This window comes from Cynara cardunculus, unplaced genomic scaffold (genome assembly GCF_001531365.2).
Source record: "Cynara cardunculus var. scolymus isolate 2C unplaced genomic scaffold, CcrdV1 Un_Scaffold_1285, whole genome shotgun sequence".
Classification (NCBI taxonomy): Eukaryota; Viridiplantae; Streptophyta; class Magnoliopsida; order Asterales; family Asteraceae; genus Cynara; species Cynara cardunculus.
Window position 1 is genome coordinate 44,543 of NW_020200721.1, and position 12,774 is coordinate 57,316.

Sequence of the window (12,774 nt, forward strand, 5' to 3'; positions counted from 1 at the left end):
GCTGCATTCTCACTGTAAAACAGATCATCCAAGTAAGTAATCTTTACCAAGAATCTGAGTTAATCGATCCAACACTTGTTATCACTGAAACCGCATCAGATCACGAACCGCTTGTCTCTGTCTTCATCTTTATCTTCGATACCGTTAAAGTTCTTGTGGTGTGAGTTTTGTCTTCTTGAAAAGTACTTGTCTCGAGATATACAATACTGTTCAGCGATCATTGAACATGCTCAGTGATGACCGTTGAAGCTGAATAAAGAAAAAATATTTTTCGTAAGATAAAAAAGATCATCATCAAATTACTGAGAGAGGGGATCAACATATTTTTTTCAACGAAAAAACAGTTATTCTTAGTTTGAACGATTAAGTTCTTAGACAATTTTTTTGAATTAAAAACCATTAAACTTTCACATTTTAAATGATTAAGACCCTGGATTCTTTTAAAGAAATAAATGAACCATCGAATTTTTTACTAGTCAGTTAATGTAACTTTTTTTGGGTTAAAAAAATGTAAGTAACTAATTTTTAAAATTGCAATAGTTTATTTATTAGAAAATTGTTCAAGGACTTAATCAATAAAAAATCAGGCTAGTGCTTTTCATCTGTCGGGGGGGGGGTTGTGGACTGTCAAATCGCGTAGACAGACGACTCACCATTGTAAATAAGTAGAGCCAAGTGTAGTGGGGGGCGGGCCTCATTCATAATTTTTTGATAAACTGCAAAAGGACGGATGCGAGTGCAAGAGAATGAGACTTGCAGACTGATCTTCTGCGAAGTTCCTTCTTTCATTGTGAACGAGGTAGAAGAAAAAGAGCGAAGTTCTTCTTTTTAGAGGCTGCTGCTTAATAATAAGCTCCCTGAAACCTTTTTTTTTAGAATTTATTGTTACCAGTATGAGAAAGTTTAATGAGATTCTTATTAAAAAAAATAGTTCAGAAACTTAATAATTTAAAATGAAAAAGAAGATTGATTTTTTCATTAAAAAAATTTAAGAACTAAAGAGTTTAAAATCAAAAAGTTTATTTGATTTACTTTTCCGCTTATACACAAATTAGGGTTCTTTTTTTATACTCTTAATGGGCCAAATCCAACATCCATGGACATGTCAGTGACCAGCCGAGTCAAGTTCTTCCCACTTTTTGTCAAATCCTCGTTAAATCATAATTTCAATCCAAGTTCCTCTCTCTTCTCGCAGCCCAGGTCAAATAATTTCTCCCCAATTCCTCCCACGCTCTCTATCCCTAGATTTGGGTTCTTCTTCGATCTAAGAACTCAAAAGTATTCATACGCACGTACATACGATTGCGTTGAACGAGATGGACGGAAGTCAACCCTACAACCCTCGAACTGTCGAAGAGGTTTTTAGAGATTTCAAGAGTCGAAGAGCTGGCATCATTAAAGCTCTTACCACTGGTTGATACTAGAAACCGTTTGCGTTCTTTAGAATTTAATTTATTTATTTACATCTTTCGAAGCAATATCACTCTCCGCTGTTCAGTTTGTTAAGCTTAGCTGTTAAATTTACTAAAGGTTGTTGATCTAATTTGATCTTGTTTTGAGTTTTGGCAGATGTTGAAGAATTTTATCAGCAGTGTGACCCTGGTCAGTTTTCTCTTTAGTCTTTTTCCGCACTTCTGGATCAATTTCTTTCTGTTCAAGTAGGGTTTAACTACTTCATCCTCCTTGAAAATTGAGACTTTGGAAGTCTTTGACTATAAGAGAAAGTTTAATAGCGACAAGTCAAACCAGTTCACTTCACTCAAAAGTTGTTGTATCTTGAAATGTTACGAGAATAGAATTTGTTGCAATATTTACTTAGACATCCAAAAATAGCAACTGTTGCAATTCGCATAGATGGGAAGGAGTAGAATTTTGTTCTTTGTTGATGGTAAATAGACTACATTATCAGTGTGAAATGGGAAACAATTAATGATACATATCATTAAGCATGGGTATATCTGTGTCAAGGAAAGTGAGGTATGCTTTGTGGTTTCATATGTTGTCTATGGAGGCATGAAAGGTCAATTCCCAAGTTCATGTCACTGTGATTGGTGTTCACAAATAATTTGAATCACAACAGTAGCAAATAGCCCTAGTTGGTCTGGTGAACGGATAATTTGAATTACGTTGGTTCTTAACTAGAGAGGAATTGACCGGTGTTTGTTACAAATTTTTGGCAAAAGTGTACGGGAGCTCCTCAAGCTCAAGGTCTTTGTTGTCCTTGAATTTCTTTGTTCTCTACATACAAGTTGATTATTATCTCCCTAGTTACTTGCTTTAGGCCTTCAGGGCACCTATTGTATCAACTTATTTGTGATGACTTTTCTTTATCAGCTCAAAGTTGCCAGGATGATTTACTTCATTTAGTGTCTTACTTGTGTTATTTTTGTTTTCAAATACTTGCATGTTTTTGTTGCTTATGTCAAAACAATAATGGTACTTGCTATTAAGTTCTTGTATGTCATAATATGGTTACTGCCATTGAAGATGTTATGTTGGGTCTGCTGCAAGGGTTATAATGCTTCACTTCAATTACAGTAATCAGGGTGCACGTCTATTAATTACGTTTACTTCTTTCTTCTTTCTCTTATCATTACTGTCTTTCACTAAGATATTGTTTGGCAATTACCTTGTTTATATGTTCCATTTATGTTTTTAAAAATGCATAAACCGAATAGAAAGATGGTGTTTGAGTACTGCCTGTGCTTTTCGAGAACAAAATCAAGGTTACAAAGTTTTGTAAGGGGCTGTTGGGTAAGAGCTTAATGGACTGCATAGAGATTATGGCTTATTCGGTAAGCTATATAAAGCTGTTCGGAAGTGGCTTAATGTCTAAAAACATGACTTATTCGGTCAGCTCTAAAAGTTAAGTCATATAGACTCAGCCCATTTATTACCCTTTTACCCTTTCTTTCCTTTAGTCCTCCCTTCCTCCCCATCCCACCCCCTTTCTCATTACCATCTCCTTTTTCTACAGACGTGCTTGCTTCCTCAATCTAAACAAAAATGGCACTACACAAACTCTTGTTAGATCAACCGGTATGTTTACTATTTTAAACAAATGGGTTGCATCCAAGATCAACGGCTGCTCCCTCTTTGATCTACTCATCTTCGACAACTGGTTTTTTTTCTTGTTTGTGCCTTGATCAATAGTTGTTCCCATTTCGTTTTAGGGTTCTACATCTACTATTTTCTTCTTCAAACAAATGGGTTTTATCTTCACAGTGCCGGCTCCTCTTGATCAATCTAAACCTTTTTTTTCTGGTTGATGAAATTGACTTTTTTTATTTGGTTCTCGGTGATTTGTGGTTCTCGATAGTTTGTGGTGTTTTTTTAAATTAGGGTTCATAGATTTGGGTTTGTTAATTTTGGGTTCATAGATTTGAGTTTTTTAATTTTGGGTTCATAGATTTGGGTTCACCGATAGTTGTTCCCCTCTCAAATTGACCCTCGATCGATCCATTTGCTCCCCCCTAAAATCGATATGCCCTTCCTCTGAAATCAATTTGGTCATCTGTGATCATTTGGTCTTTGAAATTGATATGGTCCTCCTTGAAGTCGATCTTCTCTCGTTCCCTGCTTCTCTCACCCTCTCTATTTCTTGCTAGTAATGCGCTTGGTGTTGTTGCTGTTGTTAGTAATTTAATTCATGGTGTGTGATGCTTGATTTTTTGTATTTTGACTAGTAATTTCATTCATGAGTTTGGTGTTTCTGCTCTTTTAAATTCTAAAATCAATGGGGAAGAAGAGAAACAAAAAGGACGAGTTCTCGTGATGGGTTTGATGTTGCTGTTATTAGTGATTTAATTCAAAGGTTTAAAGGTAAACCGAGGGTTAAGATGAGCAAAAAAATGACCAATAAAGACTGGTGGTAAAATGGTCATTTTTGACATTCAGACTGTTTATTCAGCACAACAACCGAACGATAACTTATCTGTTAATATACGGACAACTATATCCATACAGACAGCTATATCCATACAAGTCTTAACTGAAAATGAACCGAACAGCCCCTAAATGGTGGTTATTAATTGTAAACTTGTGATGTTTTCAAGGTCTACAAAAGTAATTTATGAGTAAAAACACATTTGTGAGGCTGAGGTTTCAAATCCAATGATGCACAATTTCTAACTTTTTTTCAATTTTCATCTTTGAAAACGATAGCTTTGTCAAGCAAGTTTTGATCTTCTTATCAACTAGAAATCACACCACCATTTACATCAAAAAAGGATATGAAAAGTGATAGAAAACAAAATTGTTGGTGTTACCAACAAAGTTGTTAAAGGCTCAAGGCACATTTTGGCACAAAGGGGTCCAGGGGCCTAGGAGCAAGGCATAGGCCTCAAGAATGCGAGGTGCATCTTATCAAATATATATATATATATATATATATATGTATATATGTATGTATGTATGTATGTATGTATGTATATACACACACAGTTACACACAACTCAAATAGCATAATATAAAACATAGTTCAATTTCAATTTTCAAATAGCATTAATATCAAACATAGCTCAATAAAGTCCTGACTAGTAGCAAGGTTCAGAAAGGCGTGGCCTGGCGGCGAGGTCAAGCCTCAAGCCTTACACACCACAGAGAGGAGGTGGCGTTTTTCAAGGCGTGACATGAGGCGGCAAATTTGTATGTCATGTATAGAATTATATATATAGTTATATGTTATTATCTGATCAGATGATGATATTAAGAAAATCATATAGAATATTATTATAAAAATAGGTTTTTGATTAAATATTTAAAATAGAACTTAGAAAGGTAAGTTTACAACTTCATTTTAACCGTAAGTCTGTACTGTTTATGAATTTGTGAAACCGTGAGTGATGTGATTAGTTAGATCTATAAAAGTGTACTAAAGTTAAAAGTGTAAAAATACAAAAGATAAACAATAAAAAATAAATATTCTTTTTGGAAAAAAAATCACGTCTTACAAAAAACACGTGCCATGGTGCGTCATGGCACCCCTCAAGACGCCATGGCGTGAGCCACGCCTTACAGAAATGCTATGGGCAATTTTGTAAGGCGGAGACGCGTCTTGTGCCATATCGCGCCATGGCGTGCCTTTTTGAACACTAACTAGTAGTCACTCCTCTACCCACATTTCAGAAGTGAAAAAACTTCACTAAGCAGGCACTCCACTTTTCCAATAATAATGATCAAATATGCATAATTAAATTAAAGCAGATAATCAAGTATGCTACCTTTTTCTGAACAGGTACGGTAAAAAGGGAGCAACAACCAAGTTGTACATGATCAAGAGAGAGGAAGAGCGTAAGTGAGGTGGGTTTTGGGTGTATTTATAAGAGGTTTGGTGCATTAATCGTGGGAGATGGTAAGTCTTTTTCGTAGAAGTCTAGGAGATAGGAACATGAGAAGACTTAAAAAACACAAAATTTCAGTCTGTTTTATGAGGCGTGCCTGGGCCCACAAGACACCTCAGCCAAGGCACAGCGTCTTTCGCCTCGACCATAGAAAAGCCCAACCTCTTGCGCCTTATGAGCTTAGGCACGCCTAACAACTATGGTTACTAACGAGGCTGAAATGCTATTTCTTCTTGCCTTCTTTCCTGTTGAGATTGTTTCAAGAGTCTTGCATTTACTGGTGAAGGTACTTGATAGGTAACTGGTAGTCTGGTGGTAAGAATGGTTATGGAGAACTTTACATTATCAATTTCCGTAAATGTGAAACTCTTGCTTATTATCTGTTTTGTGTGCTCATGCTAGTTTTTCTGTTCTATATGATCATGGAACTTTGTAATTGCATTACCACTGTTTGGAGAGAGCATGAGTTGCAAACAACAAAACAGCCCTGGTATTCAAGACTTGTTAAATTTAACTGAATATGAAAAACTCATAACCAATCAACCATAGACAACTGGTAAGAAGTCTATATTATGTTATGTGGTTGCCTATACATTACCACTGTTGTGCTATAGGGAAAAGCAGCTAGGATAATCTCTAAACTACTTTACCTGCTTTATGGTAGTTGCTGAACAGTAGCTGTTACTCGACTCTTCCAGAAATTTTGGAGGAATTTTGTTTTGTGTTGGTAAATGTAGTTCATTGCCATTATTTGACATTTTAGCGTAGGTATTCAATTCTTTGCTGCGGGTCCTGATCCAGACAAGTTCATGCTTTCCATATTTTGTTTTTATCTGTATGTGTAGTGTGTGTGATTATGTAATTATATCTATACTTTTGTATAGGCCCCATCTTTTTTTTTAAATCTATAAGCATAAGTCTTTCTTTGCAAATGCTTTCCATGTTGATTATCACTCTGTTGGGGTCTGTTGCGTGTTAAAATCTGGCTGTTATCAGTGGCGGATCCAGAAACTTTTATAGTTTGGGGCATACTTAGGGGTGTAGAAAAAAAATTCAAAACCAAATAATTCATCTGGATGAAAACGTTTTTGGGTTTTCCTTTTCGGCTTAAATGGTTCAGTTAATCGAATAAAGATAACTTATTCAGGTCGATTTTCAGTTGACTTTTTACTAATTCATCGAGGTGTATAATTTTTATATTTATATTTCGAACGAAAATGTCAGTGTGTGCTACAAATGGACCAATTAACAATCAGGATATCAAGTCGGGGGCCCTTGCCTTGTTCTTGTTGGGCGCCTTGCCTTGTTCTTGTTGGGGGCCTTGCTTGTGCTTGTTGGACGCACAATAGGAAAATTTACTAAACAAATATTTTTTATAGCATTTCTTTTAAAAAATTGGTAGGTTTGTTGGGGGCCTAGGACCCCTACCACCAGCACTCGATCCGCCAATGGCTGTTATGTTCCACTTTTGCCGGTAAGAGTATAAGATGTCTCTATTTCCCTGCCACCTAGTTTTATTCTTTTCACCAATTTCATATTCTATGACTTATATTTGGTTGCTTTCTTTTCACAACATAAAAATGGTGAGCGTAGTCTTCTAACCTGCATTTAAGGTCTCTCTTGCTGTGATGCACAAAGTCAAAGGATCTACAATCTTCATCATTATTCAAGTTTTCAGCTATCTTGAACTCTAGGATTTAAACACTTGAGTATTACATTTACTGGGAAAGGTGGTTGGTTTTTGTGTTGGTACAGAAAAGGAAAACCTATGTCTATACGGATTTCCTAATGAGCAGTGGGAAGTCAATTTGCCTGCTGAAGAGGTCCCTCCGGAGCTTCCAGAACCTGCACTGGGAATTAACTTTGCTAGAGATGGCATGCCAGAGAAGGACTGGCTAGCTTTAGTTGCTGTACATGGTGATGCCTGGCTTCTGGCCGTGGCCTTCTATTTTGGGGCAAGATTTGGATTTGACAAAGCTGATAGGTACTTTAGTTATAATCTTTTTTGTTCGTTTTTGAACTTCTCTTTGACACGTGGAAACAACCTCCTTGCAAAACACAAACAAAAGACCCATACAAGGATTGATCTCCCTAACACTTGCAAAGCTGAAGAGCCTTGGTCTACTCGGTTGCTATTTCATTATAATATATGATTAGTTAAACATCTGTAACTTTTGAAGTGCATAACGCTATATAGAACTGAGACTTCTTAATCTCTGTGCCCAAGAAATTGGTGTAATTAATTACCTTTGGATTGTAGAAATTAGATTACATTTGCAATCTTGACAAGTTAACAATGATGCTTAGTTGCTTGATTATTATTTCATTTTTTTCTCTTTGTAAAACAAATAGTGATTAAGTAAGCTTGAATTGTAAACTGCATTGTTCCATTTAAGTGGATCCTTCTTCAATTTAGGGGCCGTTTACCGAACACTTACCTGGTAAGTGCTTACCGCTAAAATTTAACACTATTATTTACTTACCGGGTAAGATTTTAGTCCACCAAAACGACATCGTATGCAACAATTTACCTGGTAAGTGCTTACCGTGGTAAGAGTCGTCGCCTTCACTTATTGGGTAAGATTCTTGATCCATACCATATTCATCTGGTGAGGTAATATGACTTGGTAAGCACTTAGCCGGGTAAGTGTTTGGTAAACGGCCCCTTAGTTACACTTGTTACTAGCATGGTAAGACAGAGATTGATCAAAAACTGGATTAAAATTGCAGTTAAGGGTAACTACTAACTAGAAATAATAATTATATATGGATATGGTATGTGATACACACAACACCCTAGTAGGCCCCACTATTTTGATGTCTAGCGTGTTTAATGTCTGCTTTTATATTCATCACATAATGAGGGGTCACTCAAGTTTGTTTTTCCTTATAGATACATTCCAATCCAATAACATGAAGTTTTTGTTTCTGTTGTGTAATGGAACTATCTGAAGCATCTACTTTCTACTTGAAAATTTGTTTTAATCTTATTGTAATAAGCAAGTACATAGACAAAGGAATCTAGTATATCCCACACAAAGGTAGGGTCTTGGGGGAGGGTATGATGTACGTATACCAAGGGGTATATAGGTTGTTTCCCTGGAATATGTGACTTACTATGGCTTGTTTTGGGTGCACCAAGAAACAAACAGAATGTTATATTTCAAAAAGTTGTTTACCCACATGTGTTTGTTTATGCACTTCTTTTAGCATGGAGTACGAAGCATGAACATTCTTGTGTGCTTTTCTGAAGTTACGATTTCCCCTATTTTTCTTGACTTGAGGCTGATGTGTCATTCATGTGAGGGTGTTACAGATCACCAACTCTCAGTTGCTGCACTTTATAATATTATGTGCAGAGGGAATTTTCATTTTTCAGGATATTGAAACAACATTGATTGGCAGCTCTATGGATAGACCAAATAAAACTTGTTTTAACTGAATATAGCTTTGTTGACCTGTCATCTATCATGCTTGATGCTATCCTTTGATCATCCTTTCTGGCTGAATTTGTCAATTTGTGATGCAGGAAACGCCTTTTTAACATGATAAATGATCTTCCAACAATTTTCGAAGTTGTGTCAGGGGCAGCTAAGAAGCAAGTGAAGGAGAAATCATCGGTATCAAACCACAGCAGCAGCAAATCAAAGTCAAACTCTAAGGTTCTTGCTGTATTTCAATTCCCATCTTCTATAATTGCTGTAATCCATTTAGTGCAACTAACATTGGCTTTATTTTGACGTTGGCTTTCCTCTAGTAATATAAACTTTCCTGAAAACTACTTGGGCAGAAATAAAAAACGAAAAATGAAAGAAAGGAATGAATAAGTCTGTCTTCTTTTTTTCAAATTTCATCTTATTTGCTTTCCTCCGTCTGTTTTGCAAACTTTTCACAAGCCACCTCTGCGTGGGATATCTTCTTTTGGTTTCTGGATTCATAGTATCCATGAATAGTTAGCTGCAAGTTGCTTACTTCTTCATATATTTGTTTTTCTTGAAAGGCTAAAGGCCCTGAACCACAGCCTAAATTTCCAAAAGCGTCAGTAGCATCGAAAGATGATGATKATGAAGAGGGATTGGATGAGGAAGATGAGGAGGAGCATGGGGATACATTATGTGGTTCATGTGGAGAGAACTATGCATCTGATGAGTTTTGGATCTGTTGTGATATTTGTGAGAAGTGGTTTCATGGATCATGCGTCAAGATAACTCCAGCTAGAGCCGAGCATATCAAGCAGTACAAATGCCCGGCTTGTACCAACAAGAGAGCACGCCCTTGATTCATTCATCGTTTCACTGGTAAGCCATGCAATCTAGAATCCTTAAGTCGTTTGTTTTTATCCAACTAATCGATATTTAGTTGTTTGTTCTGGACAAAATGGAACTCAAACCAGTGCTAGATATGCGTTGTAGGCTTTATTTCATTCAAATTAGTGACAGGCCTTAATTTTAGCTTCAAGTAGAATTCTCATGTGCAAGAAACTTTCTTTTTCTTTCTTATAATGGAAGATTGGATTTTATTTCTTTCTTCAAGTAGAATTGTCAAATGCTTTATAATATAGTATATGTATATAATATATATATATATATATATCACGTCAAAAACTTCAAATATTGTATGCCTAATACATATCAGGTCATACAATTCAAACCACACAAGCAACATAGCGTGGCTGTAGCTTGCAATTGAGAGAGCCGAGAGTCGATCAGTTTAGAGTTGAGAGAGAGCCTAGAGTCGATCAGTTTAGAGTTGAGAGAGAGCTGAGAGTTGAGAAACCGATGACCTAATTCAGTTTTTTCTTTTTTGTTTAATTGTTTGATTAATTTGCTTTTTTTTCTTTGTAGGCTTCATCTTAAATACCCACACCAAAAGCCCAAGTTATTGTTTTAAGTTTAGTTTAAAAAATATAAGTGCAAAAAAGTCTCCAACGAGATAGCGTTGTAGCGGACCACTATTTGGAAGCAAAATAGCGGTAATAGCGGCCGCTATTTGCGGTACCGCAATTTGGACCGTGAAACCTGGACCGCTATTTGATTGAGGACTGCTATTCGATATAGCGCAGTTATAGCGTGCAATTGACTGCCCAGCTTTGATCTATGAGTCCAGTGATTTGTGGCAAACGCAGATTACTTGTGTTTCATATATGCCTCGGGATCTGTCTGTTGTTGGAGCACCCTTGAGGGAGCCGCAAACAGACCTATGCCGCAAAGCGTGAAGGTCCTATCAAAGATTTCTATGTTGAAGATCGAGATCTACAACAAAAATCGGTAGCATTACCTGCTAGACATGAGTCTTTCAATAAAACTCCGAGTGTTAGAAATTATATATATATAAAGGAGGTTTACTTTGCAAACCACGTTATTTGTACAAACCGTACAAATCTCATTCAACCAATCATAAATTTTCATTTTGTTTATTTTTTTGTAATTATGAGATGTTAATCAATTTGATTGTATAGAGTGTTAATCATGGATATTATCATCTTCATTATTTTAATATTAGAGAAATATATGAAACAGTTCTATTAAAATTTCATTAACTATTATATGAATCAATTTCATAACCATATATGAAACAACTTCATCAAAAAAGTATTATATGAAACAATTTCACAAGATTAATCAATTTAATGAAAAACTTTCATAAGATTAAATAATGAAATCAACGGATGAGGATGGTTTGCACGGTTTGTATAAATTGGATGGTTTGTATTTGATCGTTCCACTCTCTCTCTCTCTCTATATATATATATATATAAAGAGAGAGAATATATATATATATATATAGAGAGAGAGAGAGAGAGAGCGTGCGCGCTTGGTTCAAATGTTAACCCAAATTATTGTGTTAACTTTGATAACCATTTTCAATCAATCACAATCCATCTTAGTATTAGGTTCTAATCCATCTTTGAATTTCATGACAAATGTACATATGTAATTTTCTTTTTTATGTAACTTCTATATCATTAATTGGAATTTACAAAATCATAAAATCCCATGATTTGTGTTAACTTATTATTAATCTTGTTATTTTTTTAATATTGATTTTCTATCTCTAATGTTTATGAATTTATGATTGGTGGAAGAGATTTGGTAGTAAAATTTTCGGTATCGTTTAAATTGACATATACAAAAAATAATGAACATGTGTGACCATATGAACACAAATTCATATATGAAAACATTCGTTCAACCATATAAACTCAACTCGACATATGTGAACCATCGTGTCAATTACGAACACAAATTGACATATATGAACACTTTGTGTCAATTACGAAAACAGATTGACCTATATGTACAATTGATATAAATATGAACACATATTGACCCATATGAACATACCAAAAATGATGAACATGTGTGACCATATGAACACAAATTCACATATATGAACACAACTCAACATATATGAATCATTGTGTCAATTATGAACACAAATTGACATATATGAACCCTTGTGCCAAAATACAAACACAGATTGACATATATGCACACTTGTGTCGTTTACGACTTTTTTCCATGTACGCCCCTGTTCATACATGAACAATTCTCATAAATATCGAATACTTATTCACATATGAACCATTAACAAAAAAAACTGTAGAAGAATTTGGTGTTGGGGATCTTGTTGTTGGTTTAAATTCGATGACGAGATTAATTCCCGGATAGTTAAATTGTTATTAATGGGCAGTTACAAAACATCACATTGTCATTAATGGGCGGTTACAAAAACATCTTATTGTCATTAATGGACAACTAAAATCTTTTACAAAAATATCACTTGTAAATATTGTTAACTTATGTTACCTTGTCTATGTGCTCAATTATTTACACTTTATATCATGAATGATCTTAGCCACAAATTTCAAAGATCAATGGTCAAGATTGGTTAACAAAGTTAACACAATAATTTGGGTTAACAAATTGTCTCTTTCATTCTCTCTCTCTCTCTCTCTCTCTCTCTCTCTCTCTCTATATATATATATATATATATATATATATATAGGAGCGATCAAATGAAAACCACTCCAATTTGTAAAAACCGTAAAAACTACTCTCATCCATCGTTAATCTTATGAAATTTTTTCATGAAATTGTTAATCTTGTGAAATTGTTTCATATAATACTTTTTTTGATGAAGTTGTTTCATATGTGGTTATGAAATTGTTTCATATAATACTTTTTTTGATGAAGTTGTTTCATATGTGGTTATGAAATTGTTTCATATACTACTTAATGAAACTTTAATGAAACTGTTTCATGTATTTCTCTAAAATTAAAATAATGAAGATGATAATATCCATGATTAACACCCTCTGTCACACCCCGCTAAAGCGGAAACACGGGATGCTAACAGACAAGCGAGTCTTGGCAACAGTTTAAGAGACACATTTTACAAAGATTCATAATAATTAGTTCATCGACTTAAT

General features: G+C 35.0%; 1 protein-coding gene across 1 annotated transcript; it reads left to right on the forward strand.

The window, feature by feature from the left end:
- Window positions 1–1,161: 1,161 nt before the first annotated feature.
- LOC112502356 (PHD finger protein ALFIN-LIKE 4-like) lies at window positions 1,162–9,866 on the forward strand. Its single transcript, XM_025106247.1, has 5 exons — window positions 1,162–1,413; window positions 1,570–1,602; window positions 7,098–7,326; window positions 8,872–9,004; window positions 9,343–9,866. Exons 1-5 carry the CDS (start codon window positions 1,317–1,319, stop codon window positions 9,619–9,621), a joined length of 771 nt encoding a protein of 256 aa, XP_024962015.1. The 5' UTR covers window positions 1,162–1,316; the 3' UTR covers window positions 9,622–9,866.
- Window positions 9,867–12,774: the final 2,908 nt, after the last annotated feature.